We start from the raw sequence: 26142 nt of genomic DNA, 5'->3' as shown, positions 1-26142 counted from the left end.
AATTTGCTCATGTTACTTGATCTCAGATGTTTCTTTTGACAGTGAAACTATTTTTAATTCTAAAAAAAATGTCAGTACTATACCATTTGGTAAGAGAGTGGCCTTAAGTCTTTTTGGGTCATTTTTTAAGCATTTTAGGTTGTTATCCAGTGTTCAAAGGAACTAAAGTTCCTATAAAGAGATAATGAATTTGGAGCATTAATGATGTAATCAGATGTATTAAGTTAAAGCCACAAAGTCTTATAAAGCGTCGGCCTGTGGACTCAGGGGTCCCAAGTTCGATTCTGGTTAAGGGCATGTACCTTGGTTGCGGGCACATACCCAGTGGGGAGTGTGCAGAAGGCAGCTGATCAATGTTTCTCTCTCATCGATGTTTCTGACTATCCCTCTCCCTTCCTCTCTGTAAAAAATCAATAAAATATATTTTTAAGAAAATGACTTTGTGTGTTAAATTGTGCCAACACAACATCACTTGATTTTGTTCAAAAACTGGTCAAGTAAGGGGAAGAGGGTAAAAATAAGCTACTGTGATTAAAGCCAGTTAGACCCCCCTAAAAAAGAAAAAAATATTAAAAAAAAAAGTCTATATAGCCTACCAAATAGCTCCCCCATACACACTCAGGTTAGAGACTTTTAGCCACAATACTAAAATACGAATTCTTCACAAACCACAACTCTATCCCAAATGTTCCTATATATTCTATGTTGCTTTTACAATTCTTCTAAATAGCCCTGGCCAGAGTTGGCTGGGCATTGTCCTCTGCACCTAAAGGTTGCTGATTAGGGTTAGCATTCTTGGTCAGGGCACATGCCTGAGTTGTGGGCTCGATTCCCAGTAGGGGGCATGCAGGAATCTCTCCCTCTCCCTTCCTTCCTCTCTCTCTAAAAATTAATAAAATTTTTAAAAATCTAAAAAAAAAACTCTAGCCGGTTTTGCTCAGTGGATATAGCATCGGCCTGCGGACTGAAGGGTCCCAGGTTCAGTTCCGGTCAAAAGGGCACATGCATGGGTTGCAGGCTCCATCCCCAGTAGGGGGCATGCATGAGGCAGCGATCAATGATTCTCTCTTATCATTTATGTCTCTCTCTCTTTCTCCCCCTTCTCTGAAATCAATAAAAATATATTTTTAAAAAATCTTTTAAAAATCTACTAATTCATAGATTTACAACAGAATTTATTCAAAAAACCACTTAAATCACTACCCCGTAAAATGTTCAGAAACACATGTAACCATAGAAAATAAACGTGCATATACTGCTTTTATTATCATTATGGTTGTTAGCTGAATGAAAACAAATAATAGCTAAAAAGGTTTCAAATGACAGAAAAAATTTGGGTAAGTTATGACACAGTTTTGAGCACTCAGACAATAGAAATGTATTCTATTTTTGTATCAATTACAAATGAAAAGTTAACAATGAAATTAGGGAGTTGAAAGGTAGAAAAGGGGCCTCAAACATATTCACTATATTTTAAATTTTAGACAAAGGAGTTGAGAATAGGAAAAAAGAACCCAACATATACACCATAACAGTCTTTTCTTTTTTAATGACTTCCAATGTTAACTCTTTTCTAAAAGCATCAGGGCATGGAGACCTCTTATTGTAGATTATGTATCATTTCCTCTTTGGCTATGAGGTGTGTAGTTTTGTTAACTAGAGACATCAATGAGTTCAGTTTCTGAGACCAGTCATTTAATAAATTATTTGGATCCTTCGGTCTCTGGAAGTTGATAATTCCTGCCAACCTGTCTACTTTAGCAAAAATGGTCTTGTTTACTACGAGATTTGAGAGAAAAGCCTCTGACTCCTGCAAGAGAGAAAGACAAACTGGATTAATATCGGATAAGTATAGATAATAAACAGAATTTAAGGAAAGCATTTTCTAAACTCTTCATTCAAGAATATGCAGGGCTAAAATTCTTTAGTAACAGTTAGCAACTGCTGATTTCTTGTAATAATGTATGGATTTTACTGAGAGTCTAGGGATGAATAGAATATGAATCCACTCCAAGTCAGGGTCAAGTTTGAATCTACTCCCAAAGTTTCCAGAAATGTCAGGGTAGAATATATGCTCTGCTACTTGGCAACTATATAGCCATGGACAGGCATTTTGCTTCTAAGAACTCTGGTACCCTCATCCAGATATGAGAAGTGCTAATGAATTATCCAACGGTCAAACCTGCTAACACTCCATGATTCTTCTTTTCCAGCTAAACTGTCTCAGTTACTTCTGGTAACAGAAATGGCTTTTCAGACCATTACTGTGCATTTCATTTACCGCCTATTTCTTTGGTGTTGTACATTTTATCAACATGAAATCCAGATCTGAAAGTGAAACCTCTCTATCACGTCCCGGGACCTTTTCAAGTGAACTATAGTCAAGCCTCCCTCATATCTTTTATTTCTACAGTACACTTTTGTGAACCTAAACATACTTATTATAGAACATATACCTTGAACTTCAACTTAATCAATGGAAAACTAACATATTTAAGTGACAATTCTAACTAGTATAAATAATATTAATGTAACTATAAAAAGATTTTTAAGCTATTTTTTGGTGCTTAAGATAGCTTGGGGAAACTTATTACCTAAACTTAAAGTTAAATAAAACAACACTGATTTCCTCACTTGATTTTTATAAGTCGAGGAATGGCTACAAAAATGAATGGCTACAAATAACTCAAACAATGAAGTTTACTACTTACATCAACAGATAGATCCAGAAGTTGTGCCATCCTCTTCATTGTTATCCTTGTATAATATTTGGCCATTATTCTAATATTCTGGGGAGAAGAGAGCGGGCAAAGAGAACACAACAGTTATCAGTAAGACTAAAAGTCCATTTGTTTTCAAACCCAAATAGGTTTAGTTAAAATATTAGATTGAGCTTTTATTTTTCCCATAGCCCACCACTGGAATGCATTTTTGTTTCTGCAGTTATTTGCAAGTTATTCTGAGTACTCGCCACAACTCTCTTAAAATATACAGTTAAAATATAGGTTTATCTTAAATAGTGATTAAAAATTATAACTGTACTAAAATAATTTTGCTATATGCAAGAAACTGAAGTTAAGCTTTTCCTAATTATGACAAATTTTTAAAAGGTTAAGATTTTTAAAAATTGAGATCACCTCAAAACATCACTTTAATCATCACTATAACTATTTAAAGGTGATAAGAAAGAAAATTCCATGCCGAAACCGGTTTGGCTCAGTGGATAGAGCGTCGGCCTGCGGACTGAAGGGTCCCTGGTTCGATTCCGGCCGAGGGCATGTACCTGGGTTGCGGGCACATCCCCAGTGGGAGATGTGCAGGAGGCAGCTGATCGATGTTTCTCTCTCATCGATGTTTCTGACTCTCTATCTCTCTCCCTTCCTCTCTGTGAAAAATCAATAAAATATATTTAAAAAAAAAAGAAAATTCCATAATTTTCACTGGAAATGGTACTAAAGTTAGACTCTTCTTTATTAATGTTATTAACAGAATAACAGCACTCACAAGGAAATATGGGAGTGATGGGGAGAAAAATGAACTCATCTTTTTAAAAAATATATATATTTATTGATTTCAGAGAGGGAGAGGAAGAGATAGAAACATCAATGATGACAGAGAATCATTAGTTGGCTGCCTCCTGCACGCCCCGTACTGGGGACTGTGCCCGCAACCCAGACATGTGCTCTTGACTGGAATCGATCGAGGGACCCTTCAGTCCGCAGGCCGACACTGTATCCACTGAGCCAAACTGGCTAGTGCTGAACTCATCTTTTTTTTTTTTTTTTTTAAATATATTTTATTGATATTTTACAGAGAGGAAGGGAGAGAGATAGAGAGTTAGAAACATCGATGAGAGAGAAACATCGATCAGCTGCCTCCTGCACATCTCCTACTGGAGATGTGCCCGCAACCCAGGTACATGCCCCTGACCGGAATCGAACCTGGGACCTTTCAGTCCGCAAGCCAACGCTCCATCCACTGAGCCAAACCGGTTTCGGCTGAACTCATCTTTTAATAAGTTGCATCTCTTCCCAACTCTATCAGGGTCAATGGCAACACTAACCTCTTAGGAAGTGTGAGAACTATTCTAGACCCTACCTTTTCCTCTATCCTTAAATTTAACCAATAACCAAATTCTATTGATTTTCTTTCTTAAAATAATTCCATTCCATCCATTCTTCTTCAATACCGTGGTTACTACCTTAATTCAAGCCCAAACAGACCCTAACTTAACCAGTCTTCTCATCTTGTCTTCTCTCTCTCCAAATCCATTCTCCACACTTATTCCCAGAGGATCTTTGTAAAATACAGGCCTGGCCATTATCCTCTCAGAAGTTTTCACTGTATGTGTACAATCTTTGTTATGATGCAGACCCTTTTGACATCTCCAACTTCCTTTCTCACTGAGCCTTTTTCTTGGAGGTCCCCAAGTTCCCCTGCTTGTTTGTGCTTCTATGCCCTTGCTGGGATGACTCCATCTGCCCAAAGGGACTGCTCTCCTTGTCTACCTGCTAACTACATACTCTTCTTACAAATCTTATCTTCTGCGTCAATGCCTATGTATCTAGCCTGACTACTCTCCTAGGTAGAGCCAATCAATTCTCTCCTTATGCTCCCCTCTATATATACCTGTACCACAATATCTATAATGCTTTTACTTATAAATGTGCCTTCCCTATGGTTTATTTTTAAGCTTTTTGAAGATGTCTTACTCTCCTATATGTCCCAGCACTTTGTAGTGTCTGTCTGGCACATAGAGGGCTCATAATAAATGTGTTTGTTATATGAATGAATGTTGGCACAATTCAACCTGTAGTGACACCAAGAAGAAAGGGCAGGTTTATGATATGTTACCCATTTCCAAAACTACCAAGTGAGATAGAAAACATTCTCCCCATTCTCATCATCCCTCACATTAAGAAATTCCTTCTGGTATATGTGCTATAAAACTTTGGATTCTTGAGAGGTCCTCTCGAAATGAAGCATGTCAACACATTTAATTATCAAACATAAAAGTTTATGCTCAAATTTGCCAAACTTGACTGTTAAATTGTCATCTCTATCATGCCAGATCCCCTTACATGTTCAACAACTCTGTTCTTCAAGTCTTTCCACCTTTTTTCACCTTCTTCTGTATAACCAAAAACATCAGTTGCAGGACTTTCCAGAGAACCTTTTCTTAATTCCATTCCATAGTCTTCGACAAGTGTAGACCAACGCATTAACTCCATCGTGGTAAAAAGCTTTAAAAGATCCCTGTAAATGGTATAAAACTTAATATTCCAAATCTGTAAAATAACTTTCATCCACTGTAACAAGGATTTAAATATCAACAGACTTTTAAAATAAATATTTATTTGCAGAAAAAGAACCAAGTGGATTATTATTGTTTCTAATTTTGCTACCATTTTTCCCCAAAGTAATTCTGAATATAGCATTCCCATGCTTAACATTTTGCCTTCTCCTATCTTCTTTCCAATCTCTGTACTAATGAATATAACCTTTTAAATGAAACAGATAAAAGAAACATACCTATAAAAAAAAGCCCATCGTGCTTATGAAGTGTACGTCTGTTTCATATAATAGGTTTTCAGAAGTATGTATTTCAGAAAATCATAAAGCCCCAACTACTGATGATAAAAACTTCATCAAATGGTTAATTAAACAAAAGCTGTTAAAATTAGCTTGAAATAAAACTTCTACTTGATAAGTGGCTTAGAATGAAGTATGCAATCATCTCATTACATTAATTTCTAATGCAGAACTATAAAAAACATTTTATTATTATCTCCAATTTTATTCTCTAATACAATCTATCAGCAGCCAATTAAGTGTACATTTAGGTTAACCAATTTTCTTTCAAAATGGTGCTTCTACTGAGGTATATTAAGCTAATTATAAAGGTACTTACTTATATTTAGGAATTTCTTCTAACTTCTTGTCACCACTTATTCGATGAACCAAATCTGACTGTTCATTATCAAAAGGAGCCAATATAACGTAGAGGACAACACTTTTCAGAGCCTGAAACAGTCGCACAACATAATAGATTATATGCACGATTAGAAACATAATGAAAACTTTAGCAGGAACTAAAAAATCATGAAATGATTATATATATATATTCATTTTGAATACTGTACTAAAAAATATTTGCTAATTTGAATTACTACCCGGGCTATTTTTTTAAACAAATGTATAAAAGAAGAAGTTCATATAACAAAATTATATGGAATACACATGTAACAATTTTCCAAAGTAATGTTAGGTCTTTCCTGTAACCTTGCTAGCAGGTGACCTGCTGTATATTACACACACACACACACACACACACACACACACACACACACACACTCTCTTAATTGATTTCAGAGAGGAAGAGAGAAGAAGAGAGAGAGAAACATCAATGAGGTGAGAGAATCATTGATCCGCTGCCTCCTGCAAGCCCCCTACTGGGGATCAAGCCAGCAACCCTGGCCTGTACTCTGACTGGAATCAAACCCTGACCTCCTGGTTCATAGGTTGATACTTAACCACTGCACCACACCGGCCAAGCCATATATTTTTAACAGTAAGCCTATTTCTTTCAAGGTGATAGAGTACTACCACAATAGTCTGAATCAATAAGGATAAGCTGAATTATCAACACAGTGAATTACAAAGCAGCATTATAAAATTGCATATAATTACTGAAGTTAAAATTATTTCATAATAAATTTAAAAATGCAGATTGTTTCTCATAAGTATCAATGTCAAGTATAAGAATATGTTCTTACCTGTTGCCACTTTTCACTTTCGGCCTGTATACAGGGAGTATCATATATTGCTCTGTAGTGCTTACAAATAGACAAATAGGAGCCCTCGTGTTGATCCAGCTGAATCATTAAGTTATAGTATTTTAACTTTAATTTCTGGAAAAAAAGAAGAAAGTTGACAAGGTAAATTGGGGTTTATGTTTTTTCCCCCCCCTAAACATTTTTTTTTAAATACAAAATATATTTTATTGATTTTTTACAGAGAGGAAGGGAGAGGGATAGAGTTAGAAACATCGATGAGAGAGAAACATCGATCAGCTGCCTCCTGCACACCTCCTACCAGGGATGTGCCCGCAACTAAGGTACGTGCCCTTGACCAGAATCAAACCTGGGATCTTTCAGTCCACAGGCTGATGCTCTATCCACTAAGCCAAACCGGTCAGGGCTCCCCCTAAACATTTTTAAAGTAAATTCATATTGAGACATATACTTACCTCTGTATTTTCTTCCTGGAAAAATTTGGTGTTAATTTTCTTGCTGATGATCTGTGTACGAATGTAATCCTTCACAGCTAGGCAGAGCCTCATTTGCTCCAAAATAAACTCCACTCGCTCTTTCTTTTCCATTGACCCGTAGGTTTCCACCTAGAAGAGGAAGTCCCCAAATGAATTTATAATATTTTAAAACTGCAATAGAATTAAATACATATTAAAACATTCACCGTTGATAAATAGTAAGAACGTTCACACATTTTTAGAGTGCTGATGATGACACAGAAAGCTAGTTTCCTCCAGGAAATTACATAATACATTTTTTTTCTTTTGGTGTAAAGTTCCATAAATTTTAACACATTCATAAATTTGTGTAACACTTCCAGAGAGAGTGAAAAGGAGTGGGGGTGGGGAGAGAGAAACATCTATGTGAGAGAGACCCATCAACTGGTTGTCTCCAGTACTCGCCCTGGACCAGGGGCCGGAGCAAACCTACAACCAAGTATGTGTCCTTGACTGGGAATCGAACCTGTGACCTTTTGGTGTGTGGGCCAATGCTCTAACCACTAAGCACACCATCCAGGGCTAGAAGCTAAATTTTGAGCATAGTTCATGTACATTTTTCTGGTGAGACAGTCTATGGTTTTTCTCAGATTTCTTTAGCTCTTTGCTGTCTCATTTTAAGATTACTAGTACTCTTAAGAATTGACCACCAATTTAATATTCATTAAGAACAAAGCCAATAATTAATAGCAAATTCTTAACGTATAAGTAAATAGTATATGAATTACTGATTTTATTTAAATTCTGAGAATTAAATTGTTCAAATAATAGCACAAAATCAAGGTTAACTTGTTAATCCTAATTTATCTTCAAAACTTCTTTAGAGCCCTAGCTGGTTTGCCTCAGTGGATAGACCATCAGCCTGCGGGCTGAAGGGTCCCAGGTTCGATTCTGGTCAAGGGCAAATGCCTGGGTTGTGAGCTTGACCCCAGTAGGAAGCGTGCAGGAGGCAGCCAATGATTCTCTTTCATCACTGATGTTTTTCTCTCTCTCCTCCTCTCCCTTCCTCTCTGAAATCAATAAAAATATTTAAAAAAACAACACTTCTTTAGAAGTTAAATGTATTTGGAACCATAATTACTCTATTTCCAATTATTTGAATAACCTCACACTCTACTGTATTCACTCTAATTCTTGGTGTTTTAGAAAAAAAGTAATTAAGTGCTGAAATAAGCTATTTCCACAGGAAAATAATGCTGACTAAACATAAAGTTCCACACACTCTACAATGCAGCATCTTACCTGTAACTCTTGTAAAATGGAGGCTGCCTCTTTGACGTCCCCACTTTGTTCTTTGATAGTTGCTAATGTTTTAGTTAGCCGAGCACGTTCAATTTCAACATAGATCTACAAATACAAGAAATTTATTATAATTATCAAATTCCTATAGAAATATATCAGAATTTTAAAGAGAGAATTAAACTATTATTCAAACTAGGCAAAGTATTTATTTTGGAGTTATTGTGCACTTTATCTTCCATGTATGAACAGAGCTATGTAATATTTTATACTTCACAATCACTCAATTTTAAAGAAAATGTCTCTATAAAACATTACTCATATTTTGCAGCTTTGCTTTGAGAACCTAAATATAAAATCACTGTGTTTAATGAATGACAGACTACATGCTGCATAAGTGGCACAGAAAACAAAAAGAACCTTTAAAAAGGTTGATTACTTGAAAAATAACACCCTTTACAAAGAGCATATACAGCCCAGTAGCCACAATTCAACCAATACTCTAATTCTGATTAATCTTTAAATACAATGCTACTTCCTTTAAAAATATCTGATCTCGCCCTAGCTGGTTGGCTTAGTGGATAGAACGTCGGCCTGAGGACTGAAGCGTCCCAGGTTGGATTCCAGTCAAGGGCACATGCCCAGGTTGTGGGCTCGATCCCCAGAGGGGGGGGGGAGGGGGGTGCAAAAGGCAGCCAATCAATGATTCTCTCTCATCATTGATGCTTCTATCTCTCCCTCTCTCTTCCTCTCTGGATTCAATAAAAATATAGTAAAAAATACATATATATCTGATCTTGCTAAGTATTGAAGTTACTAGCATTTTTTGTAGCTATAAGTAATATTGTAGATTTGTAACTTCCAACAAATTAAACATTAAAACTATAACTACATAACTTACAGAACCTAGGAAACTAATTTTCATGTTAAGGCTTGCCCATTTAGCCTTTGCCCTGCAGCAACTCCCTTTCCCCAATCCATCCCTCAAAGCCTTAATCTCCAATAACAGACTACTTAGTTTCCTAAATATACTAGGTGTTTCTCACTTTGATTTTTTTTGTATATTATTTTCCCTATGTGTAAAATGCCCTTTTCCCTACCACTGGCCCTGTAGAATTTCTATTCATTCTTAAAAAGCCAGCTCAGCTATCATCAACTCTTTGAGGCTTCCCTGGGCACCTCACCCAATCAATCCCTACCTCTATGCTTCAGGGCACTACATAGTGTCATGACACAGCCCCATCATTATTTTTATAACTGATCTCTTTGAGGTAAAAGAATAGTTCTTGCTCATTTTGGACTTAGCATAACAGAGGTACTCAATAACATTTACTGAACTGAACTGATTAGTTAAAGAGACAAAAAGTTAAATACAAGCTAAGTTTTTGTCTTCAAACCACAAAAATCTATCTAGAAAGAAACGTATCTACCAGTCACCACTCTGTACTTGCCCTTTTTTTAGAGAAATATGATATTGGGGGGTTAGGGGTGAGGAGGATGACATCACAGTAAAATTTTGAAAATTAACCTCACACTGCTAACAATTTAAATATTAGAGTGAAACTTTAGCTATCCCAAACAGACTTTTCAAGCAGATTCAGGCCAGGGTGAAGAATTAACCTTATTTTTAAATACTAATAGAAAATGTCTAAATACAGTATAAAAGTATGTCTGAATACAAGTAAGAGAGTACTTATCACCATGAGTTATACCAATAGACAACTCACCTTTCCTTCTGTAACCATTCGTAGAGTATCAATTAATTGAAGTTTGATCGGAAGGTCTGTGATTTCCTCAACGTAAGTACAGCATTGTTGAACCATTTTTGCAACAGCCTAAAATAATAAATAGCACTCATAAGTAAAATTCATTCCCTAAACAGGAAAGGGAAGTATGTTATTGATGGAAGTGCTGTGGTTAAATTTGGTCTTCACAAGCAACTTTACACACGGAAATGCCTATAAAAGAACATCAAAGAACATTAAAACCTCCCTGATAGCTGAGAAGTACTGAATACCTAAGAACAAATCAATAAAGGTTAGGAAACCCTCAGGTGCAAGACTGTGCCCCTCCCCACTACAACTGGTGAACTGATTACGCAAAAAGAAAGGTGGAGAGAAATTAAGATGGCGGCACAGGGAAACACCGAAATTGCTGCCTCCTACAACTTCAAAACACAATAAACAGACAAAACGGACATCATCCAGAACTTACAGGAAGGCTGGCGGAGTGGAAATTCTACAACTAGAAGGAAAGAGAAAAGCACATTGAGGGTCAGGAGCTGCGGAAGTAAAGTGCAAAGGTACGGAGGCTCGAGAGTGCCCGGAAAGGGGCTGGTACCTGAGGACGCGGCTGTCTTTTTGAATCGGGAGGGAGTCACAAGCTCCCGACTGCTCTGAACTCCAGTTCTGGGAAGTCTCTGGGGACCCAGGACTCATACGGGGAGAAACTGGACTGTCTGGCAGCGGGCAGAACTCGGAACTCGAGGGCGGCTCTCCCTCAGAGGTGCTTGCAGCAATTGGATTGTCCGGACACTGAGACGTGCGGCCCCTTAGGGCAGGGCTGAGAATACGCCATAGTTCCTTGCTCCGCCCTTTGATTCCCTGAGACCCCGCCCCACCCAGGCTGCGGCAGAGGCTTTTGCATATGAATGCCCTGGCCCTTTGCAACCTGAAAATTACCTAACAAACTGCAGCTGGGCCACAGACCCAGAACTTCCAAGAGAAGGCCCAAGGCCCCACAGCAGCTTGCATTGCTTCACAGCTGGGCCTCATCAGGGCACCTCCAAACTCCAAAAAAGGAAGGGGAATCTGCAGTTCTCTTCATAGCTCCTGCTGGGTAACCTCCAAGAGCCAGTGTACCCAGTGGTCAGAGGGGGACCATCTGGATTACAACTCCTCAGATCCATAAGGGACACACCCAGGGGGCAGACTCAGTGAGCATGAAAGCCCCACTGAAGCAAGTCTTGCCCCAGAAGGGTGTCTTCAGCACAGAAGTTCTCCCACTGCAGACACAGCCGATTCTCACTGCCAATTGGCCTGGAGGTCAATTCCTCCCAGTGATCCTACAACAATCAAGGCTTAACTACAACAAGACTGTGCACAAAGCCCACAAGGGGGTGCACCAAGAGTGTCCACCTCAGGTAACGGGAGAGGCTGAGCCACTGGGCCCTACAGGACACCTAGCACACAAAACCACTCTACCAACACAGGGAAGCATAAGAAATGCGGAGACAAAGAAACAGGTCACAAATGACAGAAATTGAGGAAAGCAAACGACTGGATATAGAGTTCAAAACCACGTTTATAAGGTTTTTCAAGAATTTTATGGAAACCACCGATAAATTTAGTGAGACCCTCAAGAAATCTAGTGAGACCCTCGAGGATATGAAAAAGGACCAACTAGAAATTAAGCATACACTGACTGAAATAAAGAATAATATACAGAGATCCAACAGCAGACAAGAGGATCGCAAGAATCAAGTCAAAGATTTGAAATGCGAAGAAGCAAAAAACACCCAACTGGAAAAAAAAAAAGATTCCAAAAATATGAAGATAGTGTAAGGAGCTTCTGGGACAACTTCAAGCGTACCAATATCAGAATTACAGGGATACCAGAAGAAGAGAGAGAGCAAGATATTGAAAACCTATTTGAAGAAATAATGACAGAAAACTTCCCCCACCTGGTGAAAGAAATAGACTTACAAGTCCAGGAAGCGCAGAGAACCCCAAACAAAAAACCCAAAGAGAACCACACCAAGACACATCATCATTAAAATGCCAAGAGCAAAAGACAAAGAGAGAATCTTAAAAGCAGCAAGAGAAAGAAAGTCAGTTACCTACAAGGGAGTACCCATACGACTGTCAGCTGATTTCTCAACAGAAGCCATGCAGGCCAGAAGAGAGTGGCAAGAAATATTCAAAGTGATGAATAGCAAGAACCTACAACCAAGATTACTTTATCCAGCAAAGCTATCATTCAGAATAGAAGGTCAGATAAAGAGCTTCACAGATAAGAAAAAGCTAAAGGAGTTCATTACCACCAAACCAGCATTATATGAAATGCTGAAAGGTATTCTTTAAGAAGAGGAAGAAGAAAAAGGAACTCTTACCATTTGCCACAGCATGGATGGAACTGGAGAGCGGATAAATACCACATGATCTCACTCATTTGTGGAATATAATGAACAACATAAACTGATGAAAAAAGACTGATCCAGAGACAGAGAGGCATTGATTGGACTGTCAGGCCTTGGAGGGAAGGTAGGGGAGGGTGGGGGTAAGGGGGAAAGATCAACCAAAGGACTTATATGCAAGCATATAGGCCTAACCAATGGACACGGACAACGGGGGGGGGGGGGGGGGGGTGAGGGCATGAGCGGGGGGCGGGGGGGGGGAGGGGGTGGGGGGAGCGGGTAACGTGGGGATAAGGACACATATGTAATATCTTAATCAATAAAAAATATATTAAAAAAAAAAAAGAAAGGTGGAGCCCTAACTGGTTTGGCTCAGTGGACAGAGTGTTGGCCTACAGAGTGAAGGGTCCCAGGTTCGATTCCGATCAAGGGCATGTACCTTGGTTGCGGGCACATCCCTAGTAGGGGGTGTGCAGGAGGCAGCTGATCAATGTTTCTAACTCTCTATCCCTCTCCCTTCCTCTCTGTAAAAAAAAAAAAATCAATAAAATATATTTTTTTTAAAAAAAGCTGGAAGAGGCATGCCTGGCCACATTTACTGGAAGGCTTGCTAGCTAGCTTTTTTTGCAGTCAAGCAGAAACATATAGAAGAAATGAAAACAGACAAAATAATAATAATAATAATAATAATAATAACGACGACGACGATGAAAAAGAAAAGCAGAGTTCAACTTTGGCTATGAGAGAAGTGAGGCAATGACCAGCAGATAATATGATTAAAGAGTCAGTGGCAGAGGCAGAAGGTAAAACAGTTCCATCATCTGGTTGGGGAGGAGCCACAGTCACCCATATTCATCTCGATAAAATGTGGTAGTGAAAGGAACAGTATCTCTTGCCCCCAGTTTCCTCACAGTGAGTATAAGCAGGTTAGACTAATTTCCTCCAGCTCTAACATTCCATCTAGGTCAGGGGTCAGCAAACTTTTAAAAATGATTATAACAGAATCATTTAAAATAATAAACATGAAGATATGGAGCAATGTGGAAATAGACCAAAGCTATATCAACACTCTCACTAAAAGTATGGAAATATATAAAGACTAGAAGAAACAAAATAAAAGCAGTTATGAGAATATGGACAGAATTTTTAAAAACTCTTTAGAATGTTGTAATGTTGAGTTAACAGATTCACAAAAAGGTTTTCTGAAAGTCCTTATTTTGCCGTGATCGTATAGTGGTTAGTACTCTGCGTTGTGAAAGTCCTTATTTAAATGCAAATGTATGGAGGGTTGATGGGGGGAAAAAGAGGACATATGTAATACTTTCAATAATAAAGATTAAAATAAATAAGTGCAAATGTATTTGTTTTTGAGCAATCATGAACTTACTTGTTTTAACTGACTCCGTCTTTTTGACAAAAGCATAATGTTTTCATTAAGTAAATCCCATTCTTTAGCCTCATAACACATCTTCACTACTGCAACTAAGATACGGGATGTAGACACCATATCAGAAGCCTGTAAAAATGAACATATATCCAAAGTTAATGGAACCATGTTAAGTGAAATTATTGGCAACTGAAGTTTTGCACTATAATCTACTCACAGTACGGGTCTGTTTTTCCAAAGAGAGAAGGGTTTCAATGACTTCCTGAAGTCTTCCTTCCTAAAATAAAATATTAAAATGAACAATGAAAACCATCACCACCAATGCAAAAACTACATAACTAGGCTAAAATGAGATGTTTCTGACACCGAAAAGAAAGAAAATCAGCAGCCTATTTTAGAGCAAAAGGACTACTCCATAATTACTTTTATACTTTTCATGATAATGCTTGCTTTTCCCAGGGATTCTGTAGTCAGTGATTTCCAACCTGGGTCCCATAAGCTACCTTTAACATTTCAAAATACCTAAGAGAAAGTGAATATGGAACAACAATGATTTAGCACCCGAGCAAAATTTATCAACTCAGTGCAGTAACATCTGTTTGTTTATCTTATTCTAAACAGAGATTCTTAACTGATAGTCACGTGTCTTTAAAGTATAAAAATAGGAAAATGAATTTTCTTTATAAATTTCCATAATATTTAAATCATGAAGTTTTGAGAAGAAATTAAAAAGGATATTTTGTGGTAAAAAGATAGAAAACCCTGTTTTAATTCATCAATGGCTATAAAAATAAATAATTGCCCTGACCAGTTCGGTTCAGTTGGTTGGAATATCATCATGCACACCAAAGGGTGGAAGGTTTGATTCCTGGTCTGGGCACATATCCTAGTTGTGGGTTTGACCCCAGGTCTGGGTGCATGCAGGTAGGGAATGATATCTACCTATCTCTTCCCCTTTCTCTCTCCAAAATAAATAATATAAATAAATAAGTAAATATGCTAAAGAGAAATGAAGACCAGTTGGCAATACCAACACTTGCTAAATCAAAAGTCATGTTCTTAAGCAGATACTGATCCAAATGAACTACACCCCTTTTTGTCTACTGATAATAACCTCTACCTCATTTGCAAACACAAAACATTCTCCCTGGGACATATTAAGAAATGAAAAACAACAAAATTCAAACAATATAAACCCTAATGATAACATGCCAGGGCTAAAATAAGCCATCCTATTAGGAACCACACATTTTGATAAAAACAAAACCAACCCACAGCAAAAAAAATGCACTTTAAGATACTGATATTAATTAACACTAAATAAATTGGAAGCAACGAGGAGGGTTTTATTCAGAAATTGTTTTTCTAATGGGGAAAAATTTTTATTTTAATGACATTCATGGACAACACTTGAGTACTCTTTTACTGATGAAAGAAACTAATTAAATAGCTTTTGAATTAAGGGCACAAATAATGTTTGAACTTTTCAAAAATACTGTTTCCATATTTGTCAAGGTAACTTTTAAACTATGACTTTTCTATGCAGCAGAATATGTACTGTAAAGCCATTGTTTGAACTTATTTAATTGACTCTTAAACATATATGATAACTAACATTTTAACAATGTTTCCTGTGCAAAGGGGAGCAGCAGTTCTGAAAGCTCTACAGATTCACATATACAATAAATGCTGGCTAAATATCCATCAGAGGAAAAGAACAAAAAACCAATCTATAGTACTGGCCCAGTGGCTCAGTTGGTTGGAGTGTTGTCCTGCACACCAAAAGGTTGAGGGTTCGATTTCTAGTAAGGGCACATATCTAGGTTTTGGGTTTGATCCCAGGTCAGGGCTCCTAGGGGAGGTAACTGAGAGATGTTTCTTTCTCACATCAATATTTCTCTCTCTCTCTCTCTCTCTCTCTCTCTCTCTCTCTCTCAAATCAATAAACATACTCAGATGAGAATGAAAATAAATACACACATAAATAAATAATCTATAAATTCTTCAAAATATAGGCTAATAAACGATAAAATATCACAGAATGTTAGAACTGGAAACACTACTAGACATTTACTCCAATGATCTTACTCTAGAGAGTAAAACAACCGAAGACCAAATAGTTCAGCCACAAAACTAACCAGCAGAACCAGAGCCCAGGGTCCTTGTTTCCCTGGTCCAAGTTCCCTTCACTAAACTGGACCATATTAGTTTAAATCACCCCTTTGCTTTGATCAAAGTAATTTTGTAGGGAAATTGTTACAATCTGGCAACAAAATATAGTACAAAAATAGTTAAAATGCAAAATAACTTATTCACAGTCACCTCCTGCTGCGTTTGCCATTACTGTTAGCCACATGACTGTGATTGACAGAGTGTAGTTTACTATATGGCAAATTCAGAACTATGGTTTTTAAAGAACTGACCCTACATGAGAAGAAAGCGCACACTGCTCTAGAGCAATGGTCTGCATGTATCAATGGAACATTAAATGTCACCTTCTCAGAAAGATGTTCTCAGATAATGCTCTCTAAAATCAAGTCATTCAGCATGTCCTTTAATACTCAAGTCCATTGGGTTTCTTCTTTTCAATGACCCCCAACTCTGTTCTACTTAACTGTTTGCTGTCTTTGTCATCTCACTAGAATGCAAACACTGTAAGAGCAGGGATAGTATCTATACTGTTGACACTGGTGTTCAGTGCTCTGCATCTAGACAAGCACATCATGTTGCTTCTGCAGATATTACAGTACATCCCTTTATACCTGTGCCAGTAATGTGCAAGTCTTGCCTCCTAGCTGGTCTGTAAGCTCCTCTAGGGCTGGACCTTGTTTCCCTTGCAGCAAGTGCACATAGTATGCATTGAATGTGTTGACATTGACTTGAACTATTCAGTTGAACCTAATGGCTTACAATTCCTGATTCTTACTGTCTCAGTAAGTAGGATGTGGTAAGTTATATGGCTAACAGTTCGGTACTATTTGAGGGACACTATCACCAACTTCATTATATGCAACTCCCAATTCTCTAACCATCCCACTTTCCATGTTCAATCCTCTGGCTAAACATCTTTTCCCTTCTTCCTTCCCTATCTAAGCACATAGTTCTGGAAACTCCACCTCCTCAATGCTGCCTTTCAACTCAAAAGGAACAAGATGGCCAGAGCTATCAAAACCAACTTGTTGGAACATGTGACTTTTAAAACAATCTTTGTAAATGAGGTAAATGACTAAGGCGTTTGCTTAACATCAGTACTTGTTGAGCATCTGTAAGTTCTGTATGTCTGTGTCCATCCTTTAACTCCTAAATGGATATGTGGCTGGAATATAATATAAACATAATCATCATAATAGCGAGCATCATATAGAACTTACACAGCAATAAATATTAGTTATTGTTATTTGCTAGGTGAGTGTCAGGACACAGAAACAGAATTGTACTAGGTCATAATTGTAGGAAATTTGAATGGCCTAGATTTGGCAATTTGACAAACCAGGTCTAGACTTCAGTCTGCCTTTCAAAGGCTTCTGCTACATATGATTTTCTCACCTGATACATCCTATTAAAGTCTCTATACATATATAATTTTCTTCTTCAAATGTCTTATTAAAAATAAAGTTTCTTAAGGAAAGTAAGCACAAAATTGGTAGTCCCTTCAAGAGGCCGTGGTATGTAGCAAAAAGAACACTATACATGTTCCCAGGAGATCTGAGCTTGATCTGGCTCTGCTGTGGACCTTAGATAAACCATTTAAGCTGCCTGAACCTTAGTTTTCTCACAGGTAACATGAAAATAAAACTTTCTTCAGTTTTATTTTGTATTAATAAAATACAAAACAATGTATGCTACATGTTCCATATATTCCAATGTAGAAATGCAATGCTAAATAAGTATTTTATGTTTGGCAGAAAGGTTAGAAAATAATACAAAACGATGAATAAATAGCAAAACTGAGAGACATACCTTTAAAAAAGTTAACTAGGACTGTAAGACAACCATCTAATCCAAAAGTTAAAAACTGTGGGTCTGTATAAATAAAAAAAATATCCTACCACCTTCCCTCCTCCTCACCCCCCAACAAAAGCAATCCATACCTACATCTTGTTTTGAAACCAACTGGTATGCTGGCTTAAGAAATCAGCATCTAAATGCCTTTAATTTTATTTAGTTTAACAGGCCCCAACATTCCCTGTTTATTTATTTTATTTTTGTTGTTGTTAATCCTTACCCAATGATATTTTTTCCATAGATTTTTAGAGAGAGTAAAATAAAGGGAGAGAGGGAGAGGGGAGAAAGAGAGAAAGACAGAGAAACATTGACTGGTTGCTTCCTATAATGGCCCTGACTGGGCCAGGACTGAACCTGTAACCCAGGTATGTGTCCTTGACTGGAAATCAACACGAAACCTTTTGGTGTGCGGGCTGATGCTCTAACCACCGAGTACTGGTAAGGGCACCAGTATTCCTTTTTTTAAACATTTCCATTCCATTTGATGTCCTGAATAAATGCCATATATGTAAACCACTAGAACAACTGTAGCAGTGAAATATCCCTCCCCCCCACCCCATTGGCCTCTAACCTATTTGAGGGCAAGAGCTTTGTCTAATCCTCTTTATACTGCCCATAATGTCTAGCACTGCCTAGGTCTTGCCACAGTAAACTATTAGAAGACATGGGTAAAGGGAAGGTGTTTTTTCTCCCAGGTCTCAGTTCTAGAATAGCTGTAATTCTTTAAAGCAAATGGTTTCTTCCTTATGGACACTGTCATTCTACTAATTCCAAAATGGTGGTTCAGGGGCTGACTCTGGCCTCTATATATGTTTTACTTTGGCCTGTAGATATGTTTTATTTGATCTACACAGTATTAGCTCAGATAGTATTTTTCTCCCTCAACTGGCAAAGATTAACTGGAGGTGAAGAGTTACTGCCCTTTTCCATGGGCAGGTGTTCTGAAGTTCAGGTTTTCCTTACACGTGGCTCGCTAGGCAGGATGCATAGCGAGAGCACAAAGCTCTAGAATCCATCTGCCTGGGTTTGCATCCCTGGCCCCTTCACTTAACGAGCTGTATGACCCTGGAGCATGTGACTCAACTTCTCTTAGCCTGCTGTCGGTAAAACAACAATAACCATACACTATCACATAGGGTTAAGGTGAGGAGCAAGTGAGTTAATGCACATTAGCACTGAGAATAGTGCCTGGCACTGCAGAAGCTACTCAATAAATGTCAGCTATTGTTATCTCCCTGGCACTGCAGGTGTTTTGAATTTTCCAACCCTTAAGTTGCTGTTCCTTCTTTCTTCTAATCCTCACCTGAGGATATTTTTCCATTGACTTTTAGAGAGAGTGGATGAGAAAGGGAAAAAGAGAGAGAAACATCAATGTGAGAGAAACATCGATTGGTTGCCTCCTGCACGAGCCCCCACCAGGGCCCGGTAGGGGGAGGAGCCTGCAACCCAGGTCCATACCCTTGACCTGAATCGAACTCGGGACCCTTCAGTCGGCAGGCCCAGCCTCTATCCACCTAGCAAAACCAGCTAGGGCTGATGCTGTTTCTTTACACTCTCAACTAGAAAGCTCAGAGATGAATTTTTTTGGCTCTCCTCCATCAAGTGTACTGAACCTAAGAAATACAGGTACGTCAACTTCATCATCTTTCCCTAGCCTTGTTTTTTGTAAAGCCCTAGTAAATTCTTTTCTGGAAAAAAAGAGGGTGGGGGACATTAAAAAGGTTTCTTTCTAAGACTAAGTGTCATGCATTACTTGTCACTCCTCCTGTCCCTGAATTTGTTAACACTGCAATGTACTTATACAGAAAGCTCCATGGGGACAAAAACAACCCTATTAGTGAATGCATTCCAGATAGATAGCAATAAATGTCTGTGGCTGGAGACTGATCTAGGAACTTAATAAGCCCTGAGCATACTGAGGGCCTTAGCAACAGCCCAGGATGGAGCAGAGTCAACAACCACCTCTACCCCTAGTCAGACAAACCAAGTTTTGAAACCCTGGTTCTACCAATTAATAACTGTAACGCGGGACAAATAACTCTGAGCCTTTGTTTCTTTATGCATAAAATGATACACAAAGTTGCCTCACACATCACAGGGGGCGTGACAAGTGTTTGGATCAAGTTAAGTTTCTATCCTTTGGGAGATACGCAATTGGGCTAACCTACTATTCAAGAACTCCTCTAATTAGTTTATCCTGCACTTTAGTGCCTGCTTGTCTTTGCTTACGTAGTTCCCGCTGCAGGAATGACTCCTTCCCCACCCAATCTTACTCGTCAGGGCCCAACGCAAACATTAGCTTCCCTGTAAAGCCATCCCTTATCCCACCCGTAAGAATGAACAGCTTCTTTCTCTGTGTTCCAATAACAATTTATTTGTACTTGTACGGCATTCACCGCCAGGTCTGACTTGTCCAATTCGTTATGTACACGAACTCCGCCGGGACAGAAATCTTGTGTTAATCACCTCGTACTATCACTTTCCTGCCCCTTTTCCTGGCCACAGGCCAGGCACATCGCCACGATCCATAAACAGCTTGACATAAATTGATTCAGCAATAGAACGAAACGCCCTGATCTAGTCTGAATGCCGAAGCGGCCTCAACCCCTGGGAAATTACCAAAGTAAACGGTCAAGCGTATCCAAGGAAACGCAAAAAGTACTATCGGGGCCCCAAGTCCTCTACCGGGAGGAAGTGACCATCTGTCCTGGGGAGGGAGGGTATTCACCAGCGCACCCCGCCTGGAGTCTCCGTGATCAGACGGCCCTGGGGTGTCCTCCTCAAGCAGGCCTAACCCGGGCTGGGGATGCGCGCTCCAGCCCGCAGGCCCCCTGAGGCCTAAGCAGGCTCCGCGCGGTGACTCAGCCCCTGGCGCCCGCCACAGACAGCCGGCCTCCCCTCACCTTGGCCAGCTTCTCGCACTCGGGCAGACGCTGATCCACCGTGGCGCTGTAGTCCACCTCCATCTTGACGATGCGCCCATCAGCCCGCTCCGAGCCGCCGTCCGCCATGGTCCAAGCCTGAGCGTTCCTCGATGTCCCCCTTTTTCGGCCACCACTCGTCACCCACACCGGAAGCCGCCTGCGCACCCGCTCAGGCAGTGCGTCCGGAGCCCGCGCGAAGGACCCCACGAGGTCCCCTGCGCCGGCCGCCAGTCAGGCAGCGCCGCGGACAGCCCTGGGGGCGGAGTGAGGGCCACCTCGGGTTGTGTCTGAGGTGGCAGACTTCTAAAAAATCTAAAATTTGCGGTGAGGAAAACCTGTGTAATAGAATAGCCCTTCCTGTATATTCATAAGCCCCTGTTTTGAAATGTTATGATATCTCGGGTCCGTGGGCAAGTCGCTCAACTTTCCTCAAATCTCGGTTTTCTCCTCTCTGTAGGAGCAGGCCGAGATAAACCCTAGAGAGAAAGTCCTCAGGTCTCATCGGGTTGAGAATCTTGGTGGCTTAATCTGTGGGATCTTTGAGAGCTCACAAACGAAGATATGGCAGCGGCTCAAGTACAGTATCTTTGTGTGTGTTGTTTTTCGTTTTTACTATAATACACTACAGTTGGTAAGAGTCTTTAGACAGTTTGCGTTCCCTGTAGGACTCTTGAGAACATCCAATCACGGATGCGAGACTGCTACTGATTGGTTGATTGATTGATTTTTATTGTTTAAGGTATTACAAATAGTAGTACATATGTCGCCTTCCCCACTCCCTTGTTTTATTTCTTAAGAACCGTACAAGTTTTCTTTTTATCAGCGCACAATTAGGGCCCCTACGAAAAAGCTTAGGATCCTTGAAAATGAAAAGGAGGTCGCGTCTGGTGTGGTCAGAGTGTCGACAGCAGGCTGGGAAGCAAGTGGGAAATCCTGCAGCGATCTCAATTTTATCGGCACCAACATCCCTTTATATATGCTGAATAGCCTTTTACACATACTGTTCTGTAATGAAAACCATGGGTACTATAACCCATCCATACACACCTCCAAAAAAACATCCCAGTGGTATGGGAAGGAGAAACATTGCAAAATTGCAAAATAGTATATAATTTAAAATATAAAAGCTAAAAAGTCTGTAGTAGGAAAATACAAAGTGTCGTTTGCTTGCATGCATAAACAATAACTGTTCATGCAAAAGCTACAATTGCAGTAGGTGTGTTCTATTGGTTCCTCAAGCATCAGCAGGTCTTTCTGTTGGTGGCATGATTTTTCCAAAATAGTGTACAACTTCTTGGTAAAGTCTGACTATATCGAATTATAGTCTTCCACTGTTTTTCGCACAGAAGAATTCTTAGAAATTTCAGTCCACATTAAAACGTCGAAAAGAATAGCTTGGTATCAGTCAAATGGAGTTAGTCTAGTCCAGACGTGGGCAAACTACGGCCCGTGGGCCGGATCCCGCCCGTTTGAAATGAATAAAACTAAAAAAAAAAAAAAAAAAAAAAAAAAAGACCGTACCCTTTTATGTAATGATGTTTACTTTGAATTTATATTAGTTCACACAAACACTCCATCCATGCTTTTGTTCCGGCCCTCCGGTCCAGTTTAAGAACCCATTGTGGCCCTCGAGTCAAAAAGTTTGCCCACCCCTGGTCTAGTCCTTAGACACATGAGTAGGTGTCTGGCAGGACATTGAAAAGTCTGACAGAACATGGGACAATATTTTATTGTGTAAGTTTGTTGCATTGCAGATGTCTAGCATTCCAGTTACATGCTACCGTCTCCCTTCCCCCTCAATGATTGTGATAACCCACAATTCCCTTACAGATTTCTAAAATGCCCTAGGAGCCAGTGTGGTTGAGAGGCACAGGCTTAGCTGTTTGCTGGCTCTATTTGGCGTGCAGTTGGTTTGACTGGAATAGAGAAAAGGATTGGGAGGTCTACATTTTGTGAGAAGACTTTGAAAAGACAAAAAGTAACAAAGGTATGATAAAGTAAAAGGGTTATGGTATCCAGAACTCAAAAATAAGAGTGTGAGGGTGTCTAAGAAAGAGGCAAACCTATCATAATAAAAGGGTAATATGCTCATTAGACCAGACGTCATTCCGGATGTCCTTTCTGACCAAGCTGGGGCAGAGGGAAGCAGCCTGGGTCTCGAGTGCCTGCCAGTGGCTGGAGGAGGGAAGCCCGGGTCCTGGGTGCCAGAGAGAAGCTGGTGCCAGCAGCCGGGGGAAGGAAGGCCTATTCTTGCACGAATATTTGTGCATTGGGCCTCTAGTAGGTAGAGAAAAACTAGTTGACTCCCACTTAAAACTGAAGACCTATCTCCCTGAGCTGGGAGGTAACAACACCAATAACAAAAATGAAAGCAAATGGAAATGTAACGGATAGCTTGCAAAGGAAAACAAAAAATTAAAGAGAAATAAATAAAGAAGGAACTCAGTGAAAGTCTGACCAGTGGGCAGAGAAAATAGATAAGGACACCATAGTAGAGACAGACTCTTTATAAATCCTTTATTTGGATGAGTCTGAGATTAAATCTGTGACTTTGTTAGAAAGAGTTTGGTTTCAGGAGAGAAAATTGGCAGTGGAAGAATAAGGAATCTAAAAGGTAGGATGAGCCCAGCAGGTGCAGCTCAGCAGTTGAGTGTCCAGCCAGGAACCAAGAAGCCACTGGTTTGATTTCCCAGTCAGGGCACATGCCCAGGTTGCCGGCTTGACCCCCTATGGGAGGTGTGAACGAGGCAGCCCGTCAATGATGTTTCTCTCTCATTCATGTTTCTCTCTATACCTCTCCCTTCCTTTCTCTCTCTCTCTCTAATAAATAGATTGATAGATAGATAGATAGATAGATAGATAGATAGATAGATAGATAGAATGAAATACTGATGGAAAAAGTTTATTCACTAATGAGCCACACCTCAAGTAAGTAAGGAAGTAAGGAGTCCTGCATAGCTGGGGAATGAGGATTACAGGCAGAAAGAGGCAGGAGCAAGAACCCAGGGATGAGAGAAATCAGATATGTTTGAGTTGTAGGATATGAGGTTTAAGGCAATTTGGCCATTATAAGGCATTGGGTTTTCATCTGAGTAAGATGGTAAGCCAGTGGGGCTGTGGGGCAAAGGAGTGGCATGAGCTGATTAACCTAGTAAAAGAATCACTCCAGCTGTTGTGTGGTGACTAGGTTGGGCAGCAGCTGGAGACTAGTTGGGAGGTTACTGTGATGATCCAAGAGGAAAATGATGGCGGCTTGGACTAGGTGGAGGCAGCAGAAGTGGTAAGAAGTGACTAGATCCTGGATATAATCTGAAGATAGAACCAAGATAGGATTTGCTGTTGGATGTGAGGGGAGAAGGGGCAAACATGCTATCAAGATGTTTGACCTGCCTGTCTGGAAAGATGGAGCTGCCATTTACCAAATGAGCAGGTGAGGGATGTGCAAGCCAGGGGAAATGGCTGCAGCCCAGCTTTGAATATGTTAAGTTTGAGGTGCCTGTTGGATATCCAAGTGACAATGCTGAGAAGGCAAGTGGATAGACATGTGTCAAATTAAAGGGAGTCATTTGGGCTAGAGATTTGAAGTTAGGAGTCCTTAGCGTATTGATGGTATGTAAAGCCACAAGACTTACATTACAGAAATGTTCCTGACGTGTGTGTAGAATATTTGTTTTTGTAAATTGCCGATTTTAAACGCAGTGGTATTTGTATTTTCAAGTTTGTTGTGAATCATTTTGCAAAGAAAAATATACTATATTTTATCTTTTGAGTAAATCTCTTGGTCCTGTGTAGAATTTCTTCATGTCAAGTGCAGTTATATCAGGTAAACAAGTCACAACTGAAATATTCTATTCATTTGTTCTAGCCGCTATAACAGTGATGGCGAACCTTTTGAGCTTGGCGTGTCAGCATTTTGAAAAACCCTAACTTAACTCTGGTGCCATGTCACATATTGAAATTTTTAGATATTTGCAACCATAGTAAAACAAAGATTTATATTTTTGATATTTATTTTATATATTTAAATGCCATTTAACAAAGAAAAATCAATAAAAAAATGAGTTCGCGTGTCACCTCTGACACACGTGTCATAGGTTCACCATCACTGCGCTATAATAACCACAAACTTAGTGGCTTAAAACAACAAAAATTGATTCTCTCACAATCTAGAGTCCAGAAGTCAGTATCACTGGGACAAAATCAAGGTGTGGCAGGACCATGCTTCCTCTGGAGGCCCTAAAGCAGCGGTTCTCAACCTTCCTAATGCCGCGACCCTTTAATACAGTCCCTCATGTTGTGGTGACCCCCAATTTCATTGTTACAAGTTGAACATAATTAAAGCATAGTGATTAATCACAAAAACAATATGTAATTATATGTGTACTTTCCCATGGTCTTAGGCAACCCCTGTGAAAGGGTCGTTCGACCCCCAAAGGGGTCGCGACCCACAGGTTGAGAACCGCTGCTCTAGGGACCTTCCATCCTTGCCTCTTTCAGCTTCTATTGGCTGTGGGCAGGCATTCCTTGGTCTGTAGCCTCATCACTCTAATCTAATCTCTGACTTATTCGTCACATAGCCTTTTCTTCTGTGTGTGTCAAATTTCCCTCTACCTTTCTCTTACATAGACACCTGTGATTGTATTTAGGGCCACCCAGATAATCCAGGATAATCTCCTTATTTCAGATCCTTAATGTAATCACACCCTTTTTCCAATACGGTGATATTTTCAGGTTTTAGGGCTTAGGATCTGATATCTTTGGGGGCCATTTTTCAGCCTAAATGCAGTCACCTAAGCAATTTTTATTTATTAATTTTTATTTATTTATTTATTTATTTTATGAGAGAAGAAAAGTGAGAAACATTGATTTGTTGTTCTACTTATTTATGCATTCATTGATTGATTCTTGTATGTGCCTTGACCAGAGATTGAACCCAAACCTTGGTGTGTCAGGACGAGGCTTTAACCAACTGAGCTACTCCGCCAGGGTCAACTAAGCAATATTTAAACTCGAGTTCTGCCAGAACCGGTTTAGCTCAGTAGATAGAGCATCGGCCTGCAGACCAAGGGGTCCCGGGTTCGATTCCGGTCAAGGGCATGTACCTTGGTTGCGGGCACATCCCCAGTGGGGGGCGTGCAGGAGG

At 39.6% G+C, this 26142-nt stretch overlaps 1 protein-coding gene across 1 annotated transcript; it reads right to left on the bottom strand.

Annotated features, from left to right (window-relative positions):
- Positions 1-1236: 1236 nt before the first annotated feature.
- Positions 1237-21180, bottom strand: PSMD12 (proteasome 26S subunit, non-ATPase 12). Its single transcript, XM_059670030.1, has 11 exons — positions 20979-21180; positions 14288-14347; positions 14071-14199; positions 10276-10383; positions 8552-8656; positions 7250-7399; positions 6777-6911; positions 5912-6024; positions 5082-5256; positions 2712-2789; positions 1237-1810 (listed from the first exon to the last, which is right to left on the bottom strand). The coding sequence occupies exons 1-11, from the start codon at positions 21084-21086 to the stop codon at positions 1601-1603; spliced, it is 1371 nt and encodes a 456-aa protein (XP_059526013.1). The 5' UTR covers positions 21087-21180; the 3' UTR covers positions 1237-1600.
- Between the last annotated feature and the right edge of the window lie 4962 nt (positions 21181-26142).

This window comes from Myotis daubentonii, chromosome 16 (assembly GCF_963259705.1).
Source record: "Myotis daubentonii chromosome 16, mMyoDau2.1, whole genome shotgun sequence".
Lineage (NCBI taxonomy): Eukaryota > Metazoa > Chordata > Mammalia > Chiroptera > Vespertilionidae > Myotis > Myotis daubentonii.
This window is presented reverse-complemented; position numbering and strand designations above follow the sequence as displayed.

What these genes read in the sequence shown, in the direction of transcription:
- PSMD12 (XM_059670030.1), bottom strand. Translation starts at nt 21,086, where the DNA reads ATGGCGGACGGCGGCTCGGAGCGGGCTGATGGGCGCATCGTCAAGATG. An exon ending in AGTGCGAGAAGCTGGCCAAG is followed by an intron (nt 14,348 to 20,978) that starts GTGAGGGGAGGC and finishes ATTTTATTTTAG; the next exon opens with GAAGGAAGACTTCAGGAAGT. An exon ending in TCCAGGAAGAAAATACAGAG is followed by an intron (nt 6,912 to 7,249) that starts GTAAGTATATGT and finishes CTTTTTTTCCAG; the next exon opens with AAATTAAAGTTAAAATACTA.